This window comes from Caretta caretta, chromosome 3 (assembly GCF_965140235.1).
Source record: "Caretta caretta isolate rCarCar2 chromosome 3, rCarCar1.hap1, whole genome shotgun sequence".
NCBI classification, from domain to species: domain Eukaryota; kingdom Metazoa; phylum Chordata; order Testudines; family Cheloniidae; genus Caretta; species Caretta caretta.
This window is the reverse complement of record NC_134208.1, coordinates 152,928,801-152,955,328: the sequence shown is the minus strand read 5'-3', so window position 1 is coordinate 152,955,328 and position 26,528 is coordinate 152,928,801. Positions and strand designations below refer to the sequence as shown.

The 26,528-nt window shown below is 41.7% G+C and overlaps 1 protein-coding gene across 1 annotated transcript in view; it reads left to right on the top strand.

The window, feature by feature from the left end:
- Positions 1-26,528, top strand: part of KIF6 (kinesin family member 6) — a 284,325-nt gene that overhangs the window by 18,058 nt on the left and 239,739 nt on the right. Inside the window, exon 4 of the mRNA XM_048843480.2 lies at positions 16,937-17,084. Coding sequence (XP_048699437.2) covers positions 16,937-17,084 — 148 coding nt within the window. The remainder of the gene's footprint in view (positions 1-16,936; positions 17,085-26,528) is intronic.

Below are 26,528 nucleotides of genomic sequence, written 5' to 3'. Positions count from 1 at the left end.
TTTGAGTATCTTCAGTCTCCTGTGATCCTTACCTACAAAAAGCATCTGGAAGGGCCAGTATTTCTATAAACTAACAAACACAAAATGCTGTAAATCAATAAGCCTTATGTTCAAATCAAACTCCCTGATCCTATTACTAGGTCTTTATGATCAATATTTCTGTAATCAGCTCTTTGTGAACTTGCAACATTGTGTTCAGTATCAATTACATGGATTTTCACATTCTCAACAAACTCTGCTATGGTTTTCAATAGTAACCAATTATTCCTACATCCTTTACCAATCTAAACATACATCCACTGGTTCTAGACTTCATGATACAGCCTTTTATAGTCCTATATGATACACTGAAATTTGTGCCCGTAGACCTCTACTTTTGAAGAATGATGCCATCTTTATTCTTGGAAGAATAATGCCTGAAAAAGTCCTCTTTGAGGGCTCAGTTGGGTAAAGTTGCCAATCACTCTCACCTCCTACTGAAGTCAAACAAAAGAAAATTGAAGTTAATAGGAGAAGTCTTTACTCTTCACTTCTCAAGACAGGGACCTAAGTGAGGAGTTTCTAGTTTAGGGTTTTTTGTTTGTTTGTTTTTGCAGAAGAATCTGAGGCAGATTTTATAGTTTAAATCTTGCATTTCGGAGAGCCAGTTTGATGTATTCCTCAACAAAGTTAAATCTAACATCAGAGCTAGCTCAGAATGTTCTTATCATAGCTCAAGCACAAGAGTCCCTGCACTCTCTCTAACAATGAGCATAAGAAGCAAAAATACATTTCTGTGTCCTTAAACTTAAGACAGAGAAAATGCTCATCATAAATTAGAACAAAATGTAGTCAGAAAAACAGCCACAATAAAACTACCTCAATCTGCTTTCGAGAAGGAGAAAGTGTATTTTTACTGTTTGCTTTTATTGGATTCTAAACTACTCTTTATACTAATCCTTTACATTTTGAAGAGGAAGTTACTGAGCTATATTCTAGAAGATCTCCAGAAATTGTCTACTCTGTATAGCTGTTTTACCTGAGGCATTCTAAACATTTGAAAACATTTGTTGTGCATATTTCCCAAATAAAGGGCCTCAAGGTGAAAATAAGTGTCTACTGGAGATGAGATAAATCAGCTGATCTACCAAAAATACAAATACAGTAATATGTATGACAGCTATTTTCTACACAGGTATCTAAATTGAGACCTTTAATGAAATAATTTAGAAGTGTATGTATGGTAAGAAATAATCATTATTATTGCTAATTAGTATTATAACCCATCACTAGAGTATCAGGACACTAAGAAAAGAAAAGAAATTGATAAAGGATTTATATGAGATTAGGAAAACATTGTAAAAGAAAAAATACGTATACACAACCTTGCTGATCTGTGAATAAATTACACAGATTAGTCCCTAACTGGAGAGGATAGTTTTCGTCCCTTTCATAAATCAATATGCATATTGTATGCACAGCATTTATATTAATCTTCTAGTATTGGTAATTAGTCTTTATGTACTGATCTTTTGGTGTTAACAATTGCTGAATTTTTCTCAAAGAGTAGGTTTTAAAAAAATAATAGCTATTCTATAATTGGTAAGTGATTTTTAAAATATTAAACCTTTGTTCACATAAAAAATGTTTTCTCAAAAATGTGTTTTTACAAGAAGTCTTATGAACTAAAAATCAGAAAAGTTAGGATATTGTAACTCATTTTTTCTCAAGTCAAAAGTTTCTATTTTAGAGAAAATACATATACAATACACAGCAATGAGCAGTATTCAGGTTACGTGCCAAAAGTTGAATGAAATGTGTGAAAATGTGTAAAATTAAACACAAGTTGACATTGCATTATATTTTAAAGATGAAATTTACCAAATGTAGAAACTTGCCAGTACAGTACATTTTTCTTCATCTGATAATGTACACAGGTAAAAACTTAGTCATTTTTATATTTAAGGTGGAATGGGTATTTGAAAATGTAATTCGATATAGTTAGAACTAAAAAAACCCCTATATCTTGTATCTCATCCTCAGAAAAAAGTAGGTTTTAAATTCTACATTGTTTTCCAAATTATTAGTTGATACTCAAAATGTATCATGAAGATGTGTATTAGTAGTGCTGTAAATATAACAAAAGAACTGCTGATATACAGATATGTTTAATTACTGTATTATGGTTAAAATACATGACTATCAAAGTGTCTAGTGTGCTAATGCATTCTTACACCTTATATGTTTTTGACTTTATCCAAACCCTAAGGAAGTCACCGAAAAGACTCCCATTGAGTTTAATGAGCTTTGACTCAGACTCTTGTTTAATGATGCTTAGTAGTTTAGTATGATTTTTTCCTCAAAGCCTGAACACCATTTTGTGGCAAATATTGTAAGTAATATCTCAATTTTATGTATGGGGCTACTGAGTCAGAGATGGACATTTGTCCATAGCCATGGAGAGAGTCTGTGTCAGAGCTGGGACTAGAACTCATAAACTCCTGGCTTCTGCTCCTGTCTTCGGGTCACTAGACAATGCTTCCTGGGACCTGAATGAGTATAAACATCAATATGATTATGTTAATTTCATTAATTTGATGCTGATCCCATGTATGTGTGCATAATTTGTCACCTGCTTTGGAAAAACTGTTACTTCAATTGTGCACGGTACAATGAAGACAGTCTGTACCCTATTTATACTGAAAAATGTTGCTGACTCATTTTGTCAAGTCAAATAAGAACTGCTAGGATTTCAAAAGTCAGCAGGAGTGGTTTATACAGTTAATCAGAAGGCAAGGATGTAATTCTATTGATAAAATGTAACAAGAAAAATAGATTCATGTATAAAAAAAGAGGTAAGTAATTAGCCTAGAAATGGTATCACACATTCCTGTGACTTAATAAACTGAGTAATAGGACAACATAGGCATGTGCCTATGCTAAAATAATTACTGGGGATTAAGAAGTTATTTGGCTGCAACTCAGGCTGCTATTCCAATAAAATGGGTGTATTCATGCTAACAATACCCCCTCTTGAATTGCTTTATTGGTACTATTTTTTTTCAAAGTCTTATATCCATGATGAATATTTGTTAGTATGTTCTGCAACTTTGGATTATTGGATGGTATGAACTCTTTACAGCTGAGCTGCTTAGTTCATAAACATTTATTTAACTCTTTAAAGTGTTCATTGGATAACCATAATGTTTCCTTGAGCCAGTGATTTGTTTTATAATGGCCTTTCCTCCTAATCTGATAAAAACAAGCAATCTTAAATGATCAAAACCAAACACAGAAATATATATATACACACACACACGCATTATACATAACATTTCAAGTAATTTATGTAGGAACCATGAAACAAAAAGTGTTGGTGGCACTTTTTTCTTTTTGGTATTATATACAGCCATATAGAATGGGTTCACGTTATATCATGTGACTAAGTCAGGGGTGGGCAAACTTTTTGGCCCAAGGGCCACATCGGGGAATAGTAAGTGTATGGCAGGCCATGAATGCTCACAAAATTGGAGTTGGGGTGCGGGAGGAGGTGCAGGTTCTGGCTGGGGGTGCAGGCTCTGGGGTGGGGCTGGGGATGAGAGGTTTGGGGTGCAGGAGGGTGCTCCAGGCTGGGACTGAGGGGTTTAGAGAGCGGGAGGGGGATCAGGTCTGGGGCAAGGGTGTGGGAAGGGGTGCAGGTTCCGGCTGGGGGTGCGGGCTCTGGGGTGGGGGTGGGGCTGGGGCTGAGAGGTTTGGGGTACAAGAGAGTGCTCTGGGCTGGGATCAAGAGGTTTGGAGAGCAGGAGGGGGATCAGGCCTGGGGCAGGGCGTTGGTGCATGGGGAGAGGGTCAGAGGGTCCAGGCTCCGAATGGTGCTTACCTCAAGCAGCTCCTGGAAGCGGTGGCATGTCCCTTCTCCGACTCCTGTGCAGAGGTGTGGCCAGGCGGCTCTGCGTGCTGCCCCATCCGCAGGCACCGCCCCGTAGCTCCCATTGGATCACGTAGAAACCAGAGCAGGGCCATGCCATGGCTTCCAGGAGCCGTGTATTGCAGCCCCCGATCCCTTGCCCTGACTGGAGCGCCATAGCGGGGCGAAGCCGCGTGGTGCAGCCCCGACCCAGCGACCTAGCTGGAGCGCCGAAGCAGGCCGAGCCACTGGTGCTGCCCTCAACCCAGCACCCCGGCCAGAGCGGGACTGAGCCGCGTGGTGCGGCCCCGACCAAGCACCCCGGCCAGAGCAGGGCCGAGCCGCATGATGCGGCCCTGACCCAGTGCCCCAGCTTGAGCAGGGCCGAGTCACGTGGTGCGGCCCTGACCCAGAGCCCCGGCCAGAGTGGGGCTGAGCTGTGTGGTGAGGCTTGCGGGCCGGCTTAAAATTGTGGGCCAGATCTGGCCCACGGGCTATTGTTTGCTCACCCCTGGACTAAGTAGGTTTTCATTGTAACTTAAATTTATATTCTGTGATGCAAAATTTAGTTGTTACACAGTACTGACAAAATTATTATTTTTTACTATTGCCAAACCCAAACATTTAAAAATCATGAGATATTAAAGAAAAAATATGTTTTGATTTCTTTTGGTTCTGAGTCTTTAGGAGGCACTTAGGTCACATTTCCAAGCTTTTCTCCGTAACCATGAGGCCTAGAAACTTTTTTTTTTTTAATTAAAACTGATAGTCTCATATGGTTGTATTCTTGGAACTAGGGCTTCAAGGAAAACACCAAACATATGAGACTCCCCATAAAATTATGAGAGTGAGCATCACTGATGTAGACGCCCATTCGAAGATTAGGACCACATTGTGATAGCCTTTTACAAACATACTGGATGTTTTTCTAAAATATATTCTCTGCGAAATATTTTGAGGACGTTCTATGGCCTATGTTATATAGGAAGTCAGATTGGATGATCACAATGCTCCCTTCTGGCCTATGAATCTATACATAAATAAAAAAGTCCTTGACCCAGAGTGCTCAGGCTAGAATAATGACAAGAAATGAATACTGTTCCATATTCTAAATGAGATCATAAAAGAGAAATTTAAGTGGTTTGTGTTTAGCAGTAGAAGCAAAATCAAATTAATGCTTCATTTACTTGCTGAGTAATTGTTATAAAGTCCTTTGTCATGACCACTGTCTGTATTTGTTTAGTTGAATTAAATAGGGGCCAAAACCTTACACAGATAAAATTCCCATTGAAATCGATGGAAACTTTGCTTGAGTAAAGACTGCAGGATTTGGTCTTTGGTGAATGAAACAGTGTTTTCTGTTCTTATATAAATGAAAAGAAATTTATCTCTCAATTCTACAAATAAATGCTGTTACATTCTAGCCTTCAAGTAAAATGTATCTTATCAAAAAACAGACTACTTGGGAATAGAGGAATTTACAAATTTGGACATATTTAGGTCATCCCATTTTACAATTTTTTCATTCTCTGTAGACTCTGTTGTTCTGTACTTGATATTTATTATTAAGGAGAGATGTCCCTCCAAAAACCTGGAAAATCATAAACATCAGTAATTTTGTTAAAGTATACTGGAGACAGATCTCTTCAGCAACATCCTGGCCAATCTGCCTGGAATTAGTCCATGAGCTTCTGAACATGAAGTCATGCAACATTTCTTAAACTCACTAAAGATCATTTCAGCAAGACCTCGTCTCTTGGATAATGTGTCTTTGATGTGTTTTGTTTGAAGTAATTAAGAGACAATTCATTGAACAAAGCATCTTTTTAACCATGCCAAAGCTCAACTGCTCAAGAGAAAAACATGCAGGGTTTTCTGGTGATTCTGATGTCACTTTAATATTTAGTGTAAGGAGATGCACATTACACCTCCCTCTGCTAGCCTAGCTTCCTGCATAATAGGATATTTGCTCCAAGAGAGGTCTGTTGGTATTTCCCTACTGTTTTCCCTTGATGTTTCTACTTTTTTTGAAGACAGCTTTAGTTTGTGGTTGAGGTCTTCAGGAGTCCCTCTAGTGGAAACTTCTAAGGAAATCCATATTGTTTCATATTCTCTGTGTGTATATAAAGTCTGCTGCAGTTTCCACGGTATACATCTGATGAAGTGAGCTGTAGCTCACGAAAGCTCATGCTCAAATAAATTGGTTAGTCTCTAAGGTGCCACAAGTACTTCTTTCCTTCCCAAATAGCAATTTTTGGGTTGCAGAGGCCATCTACAGCCACCACCTTTGAAGTTGAATGAGATGTTGTGGTTTCTTTTTTGGGATAGATCCCACAAAAGGACTAAATATTTCAACACCTAACTTTTAGGTACCTTGCCATCCAGTAGCATGCACAGCCCCAAGTTAACACGTTCATACTGCAATATGCAGACCTTCTGACCTGTATCCACACTGCTAAAATGACAGGACTTAGATCAGACTTCCGGCAGGACTCAGGCTCTGACCCACCACCATTAGTAGGATCCTAGGACCTGGATTCTGAGTGCTTGCTGATCTGAGTCGAACCAATCTTAGTGTGGGCAGAAGAGGGGTTTGGGCTCAGACCTGAATCAGAGCCTGGGCCTAGAGTGCAGTGTACACATACAAAGGCCTTTCACCTGCACTAACACTACGGGCATGGCTATACTTGCGAGTTAGAGCGCATTAAAGCAGCCCTGTGCGCTCTAACTCACAACGCGGCCACACTGGCAAGGTATGGAGAGCGCCTGGACTCTGCGGCTAGAGCGTTCCTGGTAATCCACCTCGGTGGGTGGAATAACATTTGATGTGCCTCCGCTGGAGTGCCGACGCACCAGTGTGGACATCCTCATCTGTCAATGCACTCTGATCGGCCTCGAGAAGTGTCTCACAGTGCCTGTTCTAGCCACTCTGGTCATCATGAGCCGTGGGGTGTCCAAGGATCACAATGGGCTTTTCGACTTCCCTTACTGTGTTCTGGTCCGGGAAAAAAGTCCTGGCTTGCAGCTTCCTGAACAGGTCAGTGTTCCGAAAGATGCATGCATCATGCACCTTTCTGGGCCAGCCTGCGTTAATGTAAATGAAACGCCCACGGCGATCCACAAGCGCCTGGAGAACCATAGAGAAATACCCCTTCCGATTAACGTACTCGGAGGCTAGGTGGGCTGGTGCCAGAATTGGCATATGCGTCCCATCTATCGCCCCTCTGCAGTTAGGGAAACCCATATGTGCAAAGCCAGCCACAGTGTCATGCACATTTCCCAGAGTCACGGTTCTTCTGAGCAGGATGCGATTAATGGCCCTGCAAACTTGCATCAAGATGATTCCGACGGTCAATTTTCCCACTCCAAACTGGTTAGCGACCTATTGGTAGCTGTCTGGAGTTGCCAGCTTCCAGATTTCAATAGCCACACACTTCTCCACTGTCAGGGCAGCTCTCAATCTTGTGTTCTTGCACCGCAGGATGGAGGTGAGCTCATCACACGGTCCCATGAAAGTAGCTGTTCTCATCTGAAAGTTCTGCAGCCACTGCTCATCATCCCAGACTTGCATGACGATGTGATCCCACCACTCAGTGCTTGTTTCCCAAGCCCAAAAGTGGCATTCCATGGTGGTGAGCGTGTCCGTGAATGCCACAAGCCATCTCATGTTGTATGCTTTACTTGCATCGATGTCATCGTTGGAGTCCTCACTGTCAGTTTGGATCTTAAGGAGTAACTCAACTGCCAAACGTGATGTGCTGGCGAGACTTGTCAGCATATTCCTCAGCAGTTCGGGGCTCCATTCCCACAGACCGAAAGGGAAGACAGAGCACGCAGTACAAAAAACATTGAAAGATGGCACCAAATGTGGACGGAAGCACAGGGATTGCTGGGATGTGAACCAATGCATCACAGGGCATTGGGACAGGACCCAGAATGCCCCGCCCGCTTCTCACAAGCCACAGCGCCAGAATGGGAAGAGGTGCTCTGTGGGATAGCTGCCCATAATGTACCGCTCCCAATGCCACTACAAGTACTGCAAATGTGGCCACCACAGTGCGCTTGCAGCTGTCAGTGTGGACAGACTGCAGCGCTTTCCCTACTGCGCTCTCCAAAGGCTGGTTTAACTTAAAGGACTCTACATCTGCAAGTGTAGCCATGCCCTAAGTGTGGCCTTCTTTTCTTTAGAAAGTTGTACACTGACTGGCACAGTAGTGCTGAAAAGTTTAGAGAAGCATTCTCCCTCCTATGTATTTGTCTTTAACAAAATAAATTGTGTACCTTAAAGTTGAAACAAATATTTCATACCTTGAACTTTTCAAGTATTCCGTGTTCAGCAAATAACCATTTATTTTGCCCATCTTCTAAGTGCCCATATACAAGCTTATAAAGCTACGGTTTAAATTTAGAATTTGTTCTCTCAAGAACAAACTAAAACAAGATGCAGGTTAAGTAAGCAATTTGGGAATTGATTTTTACTTTGAAAATGAAGATACAGCATATTTAAATGAACAAAGATCAAGTTTGATCCCTAAGCAGCATTTATTATGTTAACAATTACTAGGTCAGATTCATTGCCAAATTACACTGCAGTCTCATCGATTTCAATAGTCCTTATTTAGCAGGAGTATGGGTTAGCAAGATTAGACCTATATCCTGTAGTTCCTTATAGCTCTTAAATAATGCAGAGAGAAATAATGGGCCACATTTTCAAAAATGTCCTTGACTGTTACTCACACTTTTGAGTATACAGGGTTTTGTAGGCACATTTTTACTTCTGAGATTTTGTTCATTCATAAACTCACGTCTACACATAAGCTGCTTTTTTGCAGGCAAATGTAGTTTCCATTAATATATCTGTTGATGGGGGGATGAGGGAGCTAGTGTGTCCTTGTAAAACTTAGCTAGAGAAAAATGTGATCAGGCTGAAGACCCTTTGAAAATGTAACCCAATAAACAGTCATTGGAAAAAAGAGAAATTAAGAGGCATGGCCAAGAGGAAAAAGATCTTTGTAGATGAGCTATCAATTCTGTGATGTTGCACTCTATATGATTTTATGAAAATATGCTAATAAGCGTGAATATAATGTAACTGGAATATGCTTCATGCAAAAGGTCTCTTGTAAGGTATCATTACAAAGCTTATAATCTACTGAGCGTGGTCATCCTATTTGTATAAATGTATCACTCTTGTATCTGAAACTAGAAATATAACTCTGAGGTCCTATTTTAATTATGCAAAGTGTGGGCAATTAATGGTGGTTTGGAATCTTGATGGCTCCCATCACCCAGGACAATTGACTGTGGATGGCTCTGTTTGCTTGCAGGCCTTCCTGTGAGTCAGTCTGGGAGGAATGAGGGCTTGAAGTCTTACAGTGACATGTGATCATGTCACCTGAACTGGGATCCATCTTTAACCTGGTGCTTTTCCATTTAGAAGGAGGGGTGGGAACCCAGAGAGGGACAAAGGATTCTCGCCTTATGCAAAAGATATATAAGGGAGTGGAACAGAACAAAGGGGGCTGCAATCATGAGGAATTCCCTAGCTACACCTGAGCTGGAACAAAGGCTGTACCAGGGGAAATGATTGTGCCCAGATTAGGAAGGCATCCAGTCTGTGATAGAAGCTTATTGAAACATCTCTGAGGGTGAGATTTCATCTGTAGTTGCTTTCTTGAGCCAGACAAGTATTAGGTTTAGACTTGCATGTTTTATTTTATTTTGCTTGGTAATTCACTTTGTTCTGTCTGTTATTACTTGGAACCACTTAAATCCTACTTTTTGTATTTAATAAAATCACTTTTTACTTATTAATTAACCCAGAGTATGTATTAATACCTGGAGGGGCAAACAGCTGTGCACATCTCTCTATCAGTGTTATAGAGGGCGAACAATTTATGAGTTTATCCTCTATAAGTTTTATACCGGGTAAAACAGATTTATTTGGGGTTTGGACCACATCGGGAGCTGGGCATCTGTGTTAGAGACAGGAACACTTCTTAAGCTGTTTTTAGTTAAGCCTGCGGCTTTTGGGGGACGTTGTTCAGACCTGAAACTGGGTTTGTAGCAAGCTAGCATGTCTGGCTCAAACCAGGCAGGGCACTGAACCCTCAAACTGGCAGGGAAAACGAGTTAGAAGTAGTTTCAGCACATCAGTTGGCAGTTCCCAAGGGGGTTTCTGTGATCCAACCCATCACAAATGCTCCATCGTTTGAAGAGGCAAAGAGAGAAGAATGGGTTATTTAGGTAGCAGTATGTTTGAATATGTAAGTGAACTAAAATGTAACACGGCATATGCTTTATCAAATTGTAAATCATGACTTTGTAATTAACAATGTAAGATTGTTAGCACTGGATCGTATCCATGTATGTGAGAGTAGGGGAATACTGAGTAGAAGAAAGAAGTGTGTGGAGCCAAGTTAACACTACTGTCGGAAATCTTGCAAGCACTGATGCCTAAGTTAACATACAGCCACAGAATATTTAAAGATCAGTGACAGTTGGGCCAAGCAATCTAACATTGAGAACACTTCCACAGGAGTATAGTCCCCCTCATACCATTGACTCATTGGTGGCAAATAGAAATGTTGCATGCACATTAACGGCAGGGGAAGAGTGATGACTGGTTGAGTTACGTCTAGTGTCCCCACTTACAAGTTACCTGAGCTGATGACCTGACCCTGTTGAAGCCTATTGTAATTAGATATAAAAATCATTAATAACTTAGCTTAATTACTGCCTAATTTCCTCAAATATAGCCTATGCAAGAAATTTCAGTGAACTGTACAGGAAGTTTGAATAGTGTGTGTTATTCTGTTGTTAAGATGATTGGAGACAATGAAAAGACTGACAAGGATGCTAAATTTCTTAAAGGTTTTAGTTCTTAAGTTAACTCTTCAATTAATTAATGGATTTACTTGAAAATTCTCCATTTATTCTGTACTCAAAAAATAAGTGCTGTACATTTGGGGAAGATGCACTGTATTTTTCATACAAAACAAAGGGTTTGAATCCCTGCTTTAATTGCAAAACAGAACTCAGCCTTAACTAGGGAGTCATAACCAGCATTTCTGTACAGTGTCCGACACAGTGGGGCCTTTGAGCTGGGTTGGGCTCTCTGGGTGCTCCTGTCATTAACTATAAAAATGACAACATGGAACTGGAACCTTTTTTTACTGACCTTGGTTCAGAGCTGGCAGTAGGCATAAGCAGACTAAGCAATGGCTTAGGATCCTGAGCAGCTCAAGGGGGCCCCCATTTGCTTTTTATTGTGTGTTGTGGGGGGCAAAAATATTCCTCCTTAAGGCCCCCAGTTGGCTAGCACTGCCTCTACCTTCATTTGTCCACAGTCTGTGTAGAATCTTTTTGCAGATCATTCAGAAGGTAGATCAATATGTTCTAGTATTTACTTCAAACTTACGGCCAAATCCTGTATGCCTTACGCAAAAAACTCCCATTTGTTTGCAGTGGGAGTTTTCCCCATGTAAGGAGTGTGAAATTTGGCTCTTTGTATGCAGTTGTGGTAATTCTTAGTCTGATGCTTTTGTGCTGGAAAGAGTACTCCTGAAGGCATTCTGCACCAAAAAATAAAAAATTCTGTACACAGTATTTTAAAATTCTGCAGAATTCTGAAAATGTTATTTATCAAATAAATGTGGAGGCTCCAGCATGGCATTGGGGAGCACAGGCCACTGGCTGCAGAGAGGTGGTAGATCACTGTGCAGTTCGCCCCCTGGGACACGGACTCAGCGGTGAGGCTGCACCCAACCCTGACACAGTGCAAGGACTGGACCTGCCTCAGAAACACCCGAGGGTCCTGTCCCTCTGTGCCAGGTGCGGGCAGGCAGGCTCAGCATGGCAGGATCCAACTGTGGAGGGGATTAGTATGGGTGTGGGTTGAGAGGGTTCTGTGTGGGGCAATCTGGGTGCGGGCGGCTCAATGGGGGATCTGGGTGCAGGGGGGACCTGGATGCACAGGGGCTTGTTGGGGGATTCTGGGTGTAATGGTAATGGGACTGTGCAGGGGGGGTCCAGGTGAAAGGTGGTTGGGGCTCAGCAGAGGGGTCTGAGTGGGGGGTGGGGGATAGAGCTCAGCAGGGGGTTCTGGGGAGATCAGTGGGAGGGATCCAGATGCTGGGGGAGTGGGGCTCAGTGGGGTGGGGATCCAGGTGCAGATGGTTGGAGCTTGGTAGGGTGGGGATCTGGGTGGCTTGTCAGTATGGTCCAGGTGCAGAGGGAATGGGGCTCGCTGTGGGGGGTTCTGGGTGTGTGTGGGGGGCATGAGGCTCAGCAGGGCTTGGTAGGGTGGGGATCCGGGTGTGGGTGGCTTGTTGGCGTGGTCCAGGGGCAGAGGGAGTGGGGCTCGTCAGGTGGGTTCTGGGTGGGGCGGGGAAGGTGAGGCTCAGCGGGAGGGTCTGGGTATGAGGAGGTCTGGATGCACGGGGGTTGGGCGGATGGGGGAGCAGCTTCCTGTACAGTGATCCCTCCCCCTGCAGCTGAGGAGCGATGGATGCAGAAAACATGTGGGGGGGGAGAGGCAATTTGCAAAGCTTTCTACAGCTGGGGGAGAAATCTGGGGATAGCTCTGAGATGCCATGCAGGGGCAGAGAAAGAGGAAGTCCCGTCCTCTCCAGCCCAGCTGGGACTAGCAGCTGAGTCCGGCACAGGGTAGGAGCCACAAGCTGGGTCTTCCCCAGTCGTGCCCTACAGTGATTTACCTCTCTGCTGGCTGCCCTGGGCACCCGAAATATACTGTTGGGAAGAGTTGTATGACTGCTCTTGTGGCTTTCCTTTGTTTCACCATAAGAAAGTCATTTTTCCGTGGGAAGCAAAGAAATCTGTGGGGGACATAAATTCTGTGCATGTGCAGTGGTGCAGAATTCCCCCAGGAGTAAAAGAGACACCAGGGGAAGATAATACTGTAAGGCTAAGTGTGACCATATCCAGACTACACTGCAAAGTACACCTTTTTGCAGACACCTCAGCACAATAACTGAAGTTGTGGAACTACGACAACTGTGAAGAAGAACAGGAAAGGAAGGAAGATCAGTAAGATCCCAAACCTAGAAGAGGCAAGAAGCAGATTCACTTAAGGGCAGCTCTGTGATTCACCATTATTGTATTGAGCACTCAGATACTGTGTTGATAGGTACTCTACAAATTCCTTGAGTAGATGGATTGGGCGTTTCCTAATCTTGATGCTGTTTGTATTGGCTTTTTAACATCTGGAAGCTAAAATCCAACTATTCCCTGACTTCATGGGGTATTTTTGGTCATTAGGAGCAGATGTTGGCTGTAGTTGCTGTCAGTATACTTCTGTTTGTTTTTCTTTGATATCCTAGTGTAGTGGATTAAACTGAGCAATTTGGCAATCTCTCAGGTTTTCAAATAAGCTTTATTAAGGTGGAGACCCTTTGCATCTCTCATGGTGCCAGACCAGCAGCCTATCTATACATGGTCCCTTCCTCTTAGACAAGAAAGAAACATTTTTTCTTATCTTGGCTTATCACTTTATCTATAAACAAAAAATGCACAAGAATATTTTTGCTCTTTTTCGTTTATGCAAAGTTGGTAGGGTCTTTAGACTAAATATATTAAATCTACTTTTGGGGTCTGTAAATCTTATCAGGAGGATAATTCTTCCCTAATTAATTTATCCCTTTTATTGCTCCCTTTGAATTTATTGTAAGAGGAGTTTGAAATGTGGAAAAACAGTTTATGACATGTATAAATTTAGGGGAAGTCTTTATAAACTACAGTTGCTGAAAGAAAAAAGAGGAATTTGGCATTCCTGAATCCAGAGATTTTATAATCTGTCCTGTCAAATGCAGACTGTCGAGTCCTAGTTCAATTGGCCATATGAATATTGTAGTAAAAAGTAGGGTGAATACTTATCCAGTTTCTAATTTTAACTACTTTTGGGTGATTGTTTCCAATTATCTGTGTTTTACAGAAAAGTGAAGATACAAAGTAATGACCACAATTTCTGCCTTGAGTCAATCACCATAGAATGTAGGAGCTGATATACGGCTGGTAGCAAAGTACTTGTTTTCCAGGAGTATTCTGGGGCAGTTTACCATAATTAATCTGAAATGAAGTTAAAAATGGCAAAAAAAAATAGTCTTAAGTCTTTACCCCCCAAGGTAAACTTGGACAAATAAAACATATACACTAATATGCCCAGTAAAATCAATATAGACTTTACAATGTATACATGAAATTAAGAAAAGAAAAGCATAATTCATATATCCATATACCTACATATATATTATCTCAGGGAGGTCTGGGCAAATATCCAAAACTTGCATTCATATCTCAGACATTCCGTCCTCAAGGTCTTATTTAACAAAAAGTATGAATCTCTGCTGGTAAGTAGTGAAGGAACGTTTGCCATGTATTAATAAAAAAACCATTAGCCATATTTTTATATACAAATAGTTCCATTAAACTATACCACCTTAGCAGTAATGAAATCCAGATCTCCATAGTTAAAGAGAATGCTCTTTGTTCATTGCATTAAAACTCTCTCTCTACAAACAAAACCAGGACCAGAAACCTTCAAATACATACTCTCATATCCTGTAAATTATCTAAATTCATTAATAAAAAATGTCTCAGTTGATCACGGAAGTGGGATGACACACAGCTCAATCTGTCCTTCACAATATACAGCAATATCACTGTTCTCATGATTGTCCATGCTTGGTCAAAATCAGTTTATGGATGAACAGTTGGTTGAAGTTACATTCAAATATGACAGAGGTTATTGTGGTTGGCAGGTGAGTTTCCAGCCACGGTGCAGTCTCCTGGTCAGATCAGTTTGCAGTTTGGGAATGCTCCTGGATTCATGAGTGATGTGTTCTGCCATTGACAGCGAACTAGGAGACTGTGTGCCATCATTTGGGCTCTTGGATTCATGAGTGACCTAAACTCTCACGTAGAAGTGTCCACATTCTATCATCTACATTTACCTAGGAGAGTGCATCCTAACTTTTCAAAAGGTGATCCAGCCTTATTAATATTTGCCTTGACTACCTCTTAGTGGGACAACAGCAGTGCAGTCTACCTGAGCATGAAACAGTTATTCCAGGGTAAATTATAATTAGTACAGAGTTCAGCAGTGCACCTCCACAGCAGCACAGGGTTCTGGAAGTATGCAAGGTCCACTGTCATCTCACTACACTGAGTCCCGCTAAAATACTGTGTCAGATTCAAGTCTCAGTCCTTATCTTCAAGATTTTTAAGGGTCTGGGCCCAGGCTTACCTTAAAGGTTGCCTAAAGTTCCAGAATGAGGACCATAATCAACAACTCTGCTCCTCTGTCACAATAAAACTGTCTATCATAATGGTAACTTTCATTTATGCAAGAGACAAGAGCCTTTTTTGTAGCCAGTCCAAGACTGTAGAAAGAACTACTTTAGGATCCATGAACCACCACAACACTCATCACTTTTCATTCCAATTGCAAACTTGACCTACTCTTCACTCTTAAAAGTAAATAGCATGAGCAATTTTTTTTAAAAATCCACACACAGTTTCGTTCCTGGGAAAAGGAAGGGAAAAAGAGAGACCAACACATGACTACTGCTAATCATGTCACCATGCACTTCTGGAAGGTACTAGGATACCTTGGTGAGTGACACAGTATAAGAACCTGAATAGAATAGAATCTATGAACTGTTTTCCGATTCTTTACTGTTTCCCAAAAATTTTGGACATACTTACTTTCCCTAAAAGAGTGTTCGTATGTGTCACTGGATCTGCTTTTACATCTATATTAGTTTGCCCAAGAGAAACTTATAAAAACAAAGGACCATCTTGTGCTGTATATGGGGAGATACCATAATGATGAGCATTATTAGAAATATTAATGGATTTGACACTGAATTTCTGTTTATGGAATTTCCTACACATTGTTCAGTTGCGGAGAGGGTGGGCAGTAAGCTTAGCCTTCCAAATATGTGGATGTTGTAAGGAGCATGAGGAAAACCCAGGGATCCTGCTTTGGTTGGTCCTGCTTTTAACAGGGGATTAGACTAGATGATCTCCTGAGGTCTCTTCCAACCATAATATTCAGTGATTCTAGGATCTCAGGCCACCTGTGGAGGACTGAGTTATGATGGGTGGGACACTTCAGTGCCTCCACACTATTTCATGGGTTCTCGGCCTTTCCGCGGCAGCACAAACTGTCTTAGTTGCCTCACAGTATAGCCAGCAAGGCATCTAGCTTGCTCCCAAACTGATGCTGTGATACTGGGTTACCAGATCATGAATTTAATTCTTCTGATAACCTTCCAACATTTTTTTAAAGACCAGTCTCTGTGGTAAGCACTCATTAAAGGTGCAGATTGGTATTTCTGGAGGCTTATGTTTCTTATTTATGCACATATAAAGCACAGTACGGACAGCAGCAATGGGAGCTTTAAACACATTGGCACCTCAATGTGCTTTAGCCCTGACTTCGTGGACCCACGTCTAAGGATAAGAGGACAGTTGGCTTTTTGGCTTCTCTGCTGAGACTGTCAACAAGATTAATGGATGATTGTGATTTTTTTGTGATTTGCACAACTTTTCCACTAGAAACTGGACTGGGATTATCAAACTCACTTCACACAGGCTATTGAATGGCTATCATGTGCTGCCTATTTTAGTCACCACCAAGCGACTGGATTCAGGCTGGATTGGATAAGAGATTAAAGATTCTCTATAGCCCATTACCAACTCTTCATTTTCACTTAAATAGTATGGTGATAGGGACACTAAAAGTATGTACATAATAATAAACTTTGTTAGAATCTAATGGTAATTCGGATATTTAATTATGGAATGAGTCAGAACATAATTGCTTTCTATTCAGGTCATGAAAATCTTGAAACTCCATCTGATCTAAAATAAATTTGTTTGAGCCTGATCCAAATGCCCACTGAAGACAATTGAAACATTCCCATTGACTACAATGGGCATTGGATCAGGTTCTTGATGAAGCTATAAGAGATAACCATGGAAAAGGTACTGTATGCAACTTGTGTTATCTATTCCTTCATTTTTTAGTGCTCTAGCAGGATATAATGGCACTATCTTTGCATATGGGCAGACGGGCAGTGGAAAGACTTTTACCATCACTGGGGGAGCAGAGCGTTACAGTGATCGAGGCATCATTCCCAGGACTCTGTCTTACATTTTTCAGCAGTTGGAGAAGGTACAGATCTTTGTCCTTTCATTTTCTTTAAAAAAAATCTGATTTACTAATACTGCATTGAATCACAGGAAACAATTTTAGTGGTAATGTTACAATAAGACCTGACTTGAACCCACCAAACGAAAGAAATGCATATTAGCGTGAAATCTAGCCTGACACTGTAGCCTTACCATAAAGTCATCATGAGTGGTGGATGACCAGGTTATTGCCAGACACTGAAAAATAGTGGACACCATTGGAATTATTCCAATGTCTTATTTTTTGAGAGTACTGCTTTCAGGCTCGCCCAGAGTGGTATCTGATCAAATATTTGGCTGTGTCATCATCCACTGTATTATTATGCCTATGATAAGTGTTGCAATGCACAGATGAAGTATGAAAATTCGTAATCCTATATAACCTTAGGCCAAGAAGAGCAAATAGAAGATGAACCATCAACCAGTATTTTAACCCATCATTTGAACTACCTTGCTTTTTGTGTGTTTGAGTGAAGCTCATAATATTAACTTTATGCAGTATTTGTAAAATTCATAATACAACTTGATTTTCTTGGATAAACTTTAATGAAGGTCTTAAAAAAAATTAGGTTACTTACTTAACAGGATTATTTTACTAGATTATACTAATCCATGTTAATTGCATGGTCACAGTATATAGTATGACCACTTAAATATCACAGGTCCATAATCACAACTATTTAGTAAAATATTGTGGGGAAACAGTTTCAAATTTCAATATCTCAGCCAGTTTAATTTTTCAAAAGCAAAGACATCCAAACCGCAATAATCCTTTTTGTATGTGTGTCTCTTCTTTAACTTTAAATATGTATGTAATACACTTATACATGCTAATATGAGTAAGAGACTCATTTGGTGACTGGAGTCTGGCATAGAGTGGGCAGACATTATGCAAGTTTCTCGACATAGCTACACATGTATGCCACATGAACAAGTAACGCTGTAAATAGTAAAAAGATGTGATGAAAGTTTTTGCCCATAATGCGTTTTTCTCATGATGCACTTGTATGGCATCTGTTACATATTTAACTTTTTAATAGTGTCTTTAGATCTGCTTTAAAAAGGTATCTAGACCTAAAAGACTAGTTAAAAATTGTAAACGGAATACTTGCAAAGGTAGTAAATTATACTCATAGGGCCAGTTTTGCAGATGTTCCACTTGTAGCACTTCTGTTGAAGCTAGTGGAAGTTGTGTGTGAAGAGATCATGGATTTGATTTCAGTGTAAGACAAAAAGTGGTTAATATTAAATAATGAAAGGTTGACCACAATTTCTCCATCTCTTCCCTGTGCCCTTAATTTGGAGTCTCCTTCTAATTCACCACTCCTACTCTACCTCTTTTTCTAACCTTACCTGTTATTCCATTTTCTAATTTTTTCCTGAGCAGAGGCTGCCCCTAATAATAATTTTCAGACAAAAACTACATTAAGATGGAGTTACATCTGAGAGCACATATTAGATAGTTAAGGTAAAATACATTACATAAATGTTAGTTATTTGGAAGCCTAGTGTTTATAAATCCAGTTAGTTCAGAGTTAAGGTTAAATTTAAAAGAAGTCTAGCCATGTCAAGATATTGAAATGTGATTGGGCCACCCAAGTAACATTACCTTGGCCCTGCAGTGACAACATGAAGGGATGAAAAGAAGCAATCTAATATTTCTTTAAAATTCAGCATAATATAATCTGCAGTCACAAAAACTTAATCATATGGTTTTGCATGGTGTCACTGCAGAGTGAAGTTAAGGTTGTTTTGGTGCCCTAACTGTGCATTTCTGTTTGGATTTCTTTTGAGTTTAACCTTAACTGAATTTCCTGGGTTTATAATGTGTTGTTTAAGGATTAAATACAACATCCATATAATGTGGGAATGTAAACTATTTATATTGTTATTTATTATTTGTATTGTGGTAGCAACTAGAATCCTCAATCAGGTAGCAGACTCCCACTCTACTAGGCTCTGTACAGCCGTAACACAAGGGCAGCCCAAACCCTGAAGAGTTTACAATCACAGTCAATGTACTCTGTAAATGATATATACTTTCAGCTGTAATTTAATCTTAAAGTAGCATTTTCTGGAAATATACGTGGGTTTCTAAATTTAAAATTTCATATAGGATCACTAAACAAGAAATTCAAAGAATGTTACCAAATGATATTTTCAATGATTTTAAGATCTTAACCTTAAATAATTTTTTAAAATTTTATTTTTATGGCCAGTTTCACCAGTACGCTTGGCTACTTATGTACAAGAGAGCAGTGCATGGCAGCGACAGCATACTTGCCAATCCAGCTGGGTTTACAGCTGCTTTGTTTTTGCTAGTGTATCACAAAGAAGCTGGAGTGTATACCCTAGTTTTCCCCTGCCTCCTTCATTCCCAGCTTTCCCGTGCACATGCATGTGGACAGTTCTTGTGGGCTTCTCTGTAAAAGAGTATTATTCTTCATCCTCTGATGAAGAAGAAACATTCATTTATGAAGAATAACAGGCTCATTCATCTGCCTATAATTAAAAATCTTCCATTGTAGTTTATACACAAGATTTTAGTGAGTTTAAACAACATGGGAGGTTTGACGCATCTGCATTGTTCTGTTAAGTTCATTCAGGACAATAACAACAACAACAACCTGACAGTAATGTCTACATTTTTTAAAGAAGCCATTTTAAGATTAATTTTAACTCCTAAATTATTTAAGTGATTTACTTGTAAATTCCTAGAAATACCATTCTATGTTTAAAAAGTAAATGCTGTAATTTTGGGGGGACTAAATGCTGTATTTTTCAGACATAGAGGTTGAGTCCTTGCTTTTAAGTGCAAAAACACTACTCAGTCTTAATTATGGAGTACAACTGGTATCTCTAATAATTCTTCCCAGTATTTAGTTCTTTTATACTACTTTTCATCCATAGATCTTAAACTGCTTTACGAAGGAGTTTAAGTACCATTATTTGCATGTTAAAGATGAGGAAACACGGGCACTTATGAATTATGCAAGATACTTTTCTGGTTAATGGTGGGTTTGTGGGAAATCACTAGGTTGGAAACCTTGCAATATATTTCACTTGTGACCAAAGAAAGTTGGAAGCTTGCCTCCGTAGCCAAAGGCATTATGCCAGCTGTTTGTATTTTAGTAAGAGAAAAATTGCCAAATTTAATTCTTGTTAATTTTGGTACTTTTTTTTTAATCTTGCCTGACCTTTTATGCCATAATCAGCCTTGCATAAATTTTTACAGAGGAGTTAAAACTTGAAATGCTTATATATAGAGTAAAATGGAAATGCTGACTGATTAACGGAGGAACATGAATGATGTTAATAATGCCTGAAGCTCTTGAGTCTCCCTATGGCAGTTCTGAAGGGGGCTTCCTAATTTTTTGAGTATGGAATTCATACCTCTCTTCACAAAGCATGAATATTCAGTCTTTTTGCAGGGAACTAAGCATGTGTGGGTGGAAATAGATTCCAAGACCCTGCTAGTGGGCCAATTCCTCCAATTTGCAGGCTTGCTGTGGAGTTGTAGTGTGCTACCTCTCCAAAGCTACTATTCCAGCCTAGGATGAGTTTTGGACTGGTAACAGGGCGTAGCACAGCCCCCCTTGGTCCTGCCTCTTCTCTGCTCCAACAATCACAAAGAGACCTTCTGGCTCAGCAGTCCCCGGTGCAGTTTATTTACACAGTGCAAACCCACTAACTCTCACCACATATTGCTGGAGGTCCCACCTTAGGGACTTCTCTTTCTAGTAGCCAGGAGGGGAGAGCTACCCCTCTTCTTCCACTCTCTGGCTTCTCCCCTCCACCTTTGCTTCCTTCCTCTGTGCCTGTATATAGCCCCAGGCTAGTCAGACTGGCAGCTGTTGCAGCTCTGCCAGTCAGGCTCAGGTTCCTCTAGTCAGCTCCTATTCTCCCTTACTTGGAGCTGGAGTGACAGAAGGCTGGCTCAGCAGTTCCTGGTCAGCACCCTGTAACACACCTCCCCCCCTTACTGAACCTCCAGGTTTGTCCTTGCCTCTCCCCTCTTCTCTCTACCAGATGGGGCAGTGCGGGGGAGTTCTCCTTCTAGTGAGCCTTGGGGTCTTCCTTGTGGGGTTCCTGTATCCCCCACCCACAGAATTTACATTGTGTAAGGGGTGGATGCCCCTATAGGTCTATCACTACCCACAGGTCCTCACACCATTCACACCCCAATGGGTGCCCCCCCTCTTTTTCCTCTTTCCCTTCTTGCAGGGTTTTGGGATTGATCTTTATCTCCCCCTAGACATGCAGGGCCTCCGGTTCCACCAGCCTGGCACACAGGGCCTATGTCCGTTCTCCTGGGGGTTGCCTTGAAGGGGGCTCCGTTGGGCCTGTCTCCTTTGATAAGGGTCCTGGGCCGGAGGCCTCCCCTTCCCTGTTTCCTTCCCCCCTCGGGCTCTGTTGTTTAAGGGTTTGTACCTCATTCTCCAGAGGAGATTGGTCTCACTCCTTACCAAGGATCTGTGCCTTGGATGGTTCCACCCACTTCTTCAGGGGACCTCCCCTTTTCCCCACGTTGGGCTTCTTTCCACTGCCTCCTGTCCCTCATGGGAAGGGCTCCCAGTCTGTGCCCACCACCACCGGGTAAGGCAGCCCTTCGACTACCCCGACTTGTTTCCACTGAAACTTGCCCTGGACCTTGAGGGGCACCTGGGCCATAGGGCACTGTCTTTTATCCCCGTGGACACACTCAAGGTCCATCCTGGCTCCGGGAATCAGCCATCGTGGCTTTACTAGCTACCGCTGGATAAGCAAGCAGGCTGAGGCCGTATCTACTAATTCCCCCCGCCAGGGTTCCCTCCCCACCATCACAGGTATGGTGGACAGTTTCTGCCCCTACCCCTGCCCTCCAGCGTTAGTCCAGCTGCAGAACTCACACTCCATGTATGGGCAGTTCCCCTTGTTATGTCCTGGTTGCCCACACTGCCAACAAGTCATCGGTCAGGCCCCCGGAGGAGCCGCTCAGGCCTCTTCTGCTCCAGGCCCTTTCTCCCAGACTCTATGTCCTCATAGGGCCGCCCCTCTTTCCTGGGGAAGTCGGCCTCTGCGTATTCCTCAGTCAGTTTCACAGCCCCCCTCTACCGTACTTGGTTGATGCCTAACCCATACCTGTATGTTCTCAGGGATGCTCTGTAAAAACTTTTCTAGGACCAACACGTCCATTATCTCCCCCAATGTCTGGATGCTGGGTCTCAGCCAGCGGGTGGCTCAGGCCATCAACCTCTGGGCAAACTTCTGGAGCCGCAAATCCCATGTCCACCTTGCCAAACGGACCTTCTGCTGGTATTTCTCTGAAGACAGCCCCACCCAATCTAGGATGGCCTCCTGAACTGCATCATAGTTACTGGCCTGTTCTTCGCTCAGGGCCATGTAGGCTGCTTGAGCTTCTTCGGTGTGGTAGGGAGCCAGCCTCAGGGCCCAGGTTGCCCTATCTCATCCAGTCCCCGTGGCTATCTACTCAAACATGCAGAGGAACACGTGTGGGTCATCCGCAGGGCCCATTTTACATAGTCCTAGGCCGGGTGCCCACGAGCCATCCCCCCCATAGGACTCACCATCCTCTGCAGGAGCTGCTGTTGGATGCTGGTCTGCTCCTGTATAAAGTCCTGCAGGTTCCTTTGCTGCTCAGCCTGCCAAGTAAGCAAGACCTGCCTCTCTACATGGTGGGCATGCTGAAAATCTTGCATAGCCTTCTGCATTTCTTCCTGCTGCTTTACCAGCCACTGCTGGGTCTCCTCTATCTCTGGGCCACCAAACTCTTGCACTGGCTCAGGTCCTGGACAAGCCCCCACATGTAACAGGGCGTAGCAGGGCCTCTCTTGGTCCTGTCTCTGCTCTGTTCCAAAAATCACTCAGAGATCTTTTGGCTCAGCAGTCACCGGTGCAGTTTATTTACACAGTGCAAACCCACCAACTCTCATCACATATTGCTGGGGGTCCCAGCCTTAGGGGCTTCTCTTTCTGCAGCCAGGAGGGGAGAGCTACCCCTCTCTTTACACTCTCTTGGCTTCTCCCCACCACCCTTGCTTCCTTCCTTCCTCTATGCCTGTGTATAACCTCAGGCTGGCAGCTGTTGCGGCTCTGCCAATCAGACTCAGGTTCCTCTAGTCAGTCCAATTCACCTCCCTTACTTGGAGCTGGAGTGACAGAGGGCTTGCTCAGCAGTTCCTGGTCAGCACCCTGTCATAGGACCCATGTAACCCCATAGATGTTGATTCAGTAGCTCCTCCCCCAGCTGTGCTAGCGCACTTGGGCCTGGCATAAAGTCCCACTCTGTAACAAGCAAAGAGTACAGTACCCCTCCAAGCCTGCATGGCTGCTCAGCCTGTTCCCCCCCCCTCTCACAGAGGAGGGCCATTGTGGGATTTGAGTGTTGCAGTGGGCATTGTATGGACCCTATTCATCTGGTGAATTTTTTCTCCGTAAAAAAGGAGATTAGCATCCCAACACCTGTGCACTTCATTAGAGATGCGAAAACAGTCTAGAAAAATCTTGAGTGGCTTAAAACTTGCTTTTTCATTCTCACATCTTAATTAAAATTATGCTGTAGCTCACAAAAGCTCATGCTCAAATAAATTGGCTAGTCTCTAAGGTGCCACAAGTACTCCTTTTCTTAGCTGGAAAAGTTATTATATGGTTTAGATAAGAAATTAAAATTGTGTTCAACCAGCAAGCAACAGGTTTCTTTTCATTCTGTACTAAAGTTATTTTTAAATCAGTGACTCTTAAATAGGAATTGTTTTTGGTGACCCACAGAAGGGAAAAAAGTTTGAGAACCAAGCACTGTTGCCATGGATAAGGTATGGGATTGCGGGGAGGCCATCGAAGGATCTTATGAAGTGGTCCTTGACATCAAAAGTGTAAAAACTTCCGCTAAAAGTTAGTTTTCACTTCAACCAAAACACAGCAAAATGATCTACTTTCCCATTGGGCAGAAACAAAATCAGTCAGGAGATAAATATTATTGTCAGGTTTCTAAGACGTTGTGAGAGAGAGTGACGTTGATAGTCATTCATTACATCTGAAAAAGAGAAAAATAAATTAAATATTCTTGGCAATTTTATATCAGTGTTCCTCAAAATAGAAATGAAATTTTGTTTACATACTGTAATAATTCTGAACCAATATAAGTCATTCATTCTACCATTCCATCAATCATGTGAAGCAAAGCCAAGAAAATAAAAGTAAAAGTTGAATATTGTCTGTCTGACTTCATGTGTTCTTTGTCCCTCTTTACTCCATAAGGTCCATGAGTGAATTAAACTTTATTTCTTTAATTTAGCAACTTTATGCAAATGTGAAAATGAAATATATGTGAAAATAGGTAAGTTGATCAAATAGCTTACTGTTATGTCCTGGTTATCGTCTGGTCAGCCATTCCATGTTATGTTTGTACTGTATTTAGAGCTGTATCCTACCAATCCTTATTCATGAGACTAGATTTTAGTCACATGAACACCTACATGAGTAAGAGTGTATAAGATGGAGCCCCTAGAATAACTCCTGGGGACTAGGACTTTGTCTTCCTCTGTCTGGTACTGTGCTGATTAAATAATAATGTAGGATGAAGAAATAACCATCTGATTTGTTGTATTTGCATATTTATTTCTATCAAGAGTGCATGCAGGAACATTTGATTTTTCAGACTTGTTTCTGGCACTTAAAGTAACTGGCGCTTTGTAGTATTAGCTAGCCACACATTTACGGACACTGCTTCCTCTCTGCTCTCAGATTGGCCACTTTTATTTTCCTCCCTTATCTCTTCTTGTTTCTTCCTCCTTTCATCTTTGTCTCTTTCCATACCTTCCTCTTCTCTCATTTCCTCTTGTCTTTTATAGTGGGCCCTTTTTAAAAAGCTGACAGGGGAAAATTTCCATATATTCGTGCACTAGTCAAAATTACATTTAAATATATTTAAAATATGTTATACAAATATCTTTGTTATTGTTTCTTTACTATGTTTGTGGTGAAATGTCAACTTCCCTCTTGGTTCATGAAGTAGACTCAGAAGTGGGGTGAAGTATCATTAGAGGAAATGTAGTTTAGCAGGATTGGAGATGGTGGAGACAGAATCATAGAAGTGTAGGTCTGGAAGTGACGTTGAGAAACCATCAAGTTCAGCACCTGCGCTGAGGCAGGACCATGTAAACCTGGACCATCCCTGACAGGTGTTTGTCCAACCTGTTCTTTAAAACCTCCAGGGTTCCTGTTGAGGCCCAGAGGCATTATAAGTGTTTAGCAGTACATGGCATGTTTCTGTTAAGGTGGTTTCATTGTAAAACAGGTATTGGTATGCAGACATCTGCAAGAGCAATTAGCTTTTCAAATAGGGATACAGTAGACTCTTTAGTGAAGGATCTCACTAATACAGGGTGAAATTCACTTCTCCCCATTCAAAGCTTGAGTAAATGGGCTTGTGTGGATCTAGGTAGTGGTTCAGGAGGAATAGGGAGGATAATGTTAATCCACTGAACCAAGTGATAAGGCATGTGGCTACAGTACTATGCAGCGAAGGCCTGCAGCTCCGTGGGTTGAAAGAGTTGCCGCTGTGCCTGTAGCTATGTGTTGGTTCTTCCATTAAATTCACATAAGTGCCGGTCTAATGGTCTCTTCCCAGCATGCCCCCCAAAACCATCTATGGTGCACCAGAGGCACAGGTGCCCCTTTCATGATGGCAGGTGTTCCACCCACACACACCTAAGCTCCAATGGTGGGAGCTCAACTGACATAAAGGGTTTTTTCACATGCCCCTGGGTGAAGATGAATTACACCCATAGAAAGTGACATCTGCTTTACTGTCCCTTCTTTCCATGATGTAAATTACCTCTGTTGGGGGAGATTTATTACCTGTGTAAATTGCAATCCCAATGAACTCTGTCTCATTTTTTATTTTTTTCATCTACGCATAATGTGCCTTTTAAAACAGTTTTCCCTGAAACACTCTTCTGCCACAATCAATAAAAATCTCATCCTAGAAATATTTTATGCCGTGACAATGAAAGGTTCATGTCTCAAGATAGCTTTTTAAATAAAATTAGCAAATTGGATTAGAAAACTGCCTCTGTTAGGGTGATAATGAGTGCTTTCCCAGTGATTTCATCCAATTAAATAAATTAATTCACTTTTACTTTGGAAATCGCAGTTCATTATTTTGAGGTTTACATTGTTTGGCTTTGGCTTTGTGGGAGGAGAGAATTCTGTCTGCAGAGACCAGTTGGATTATTTTACATTCTGGCAATACAGAATACAGAAAGAAAGTAGGGCTACAAAGGATAGCTGACAGCATACGCAGTGTTTAGGTATTTGGTAAAGAACATGGAAAGCAATGTGCCACTGGAGTTTCTAAAATGAAGTAAATCTTCGGTTTTTGGTTGTTTTTTTTTAGGGATCATCTCTTTATCCAAAACATGAGGGT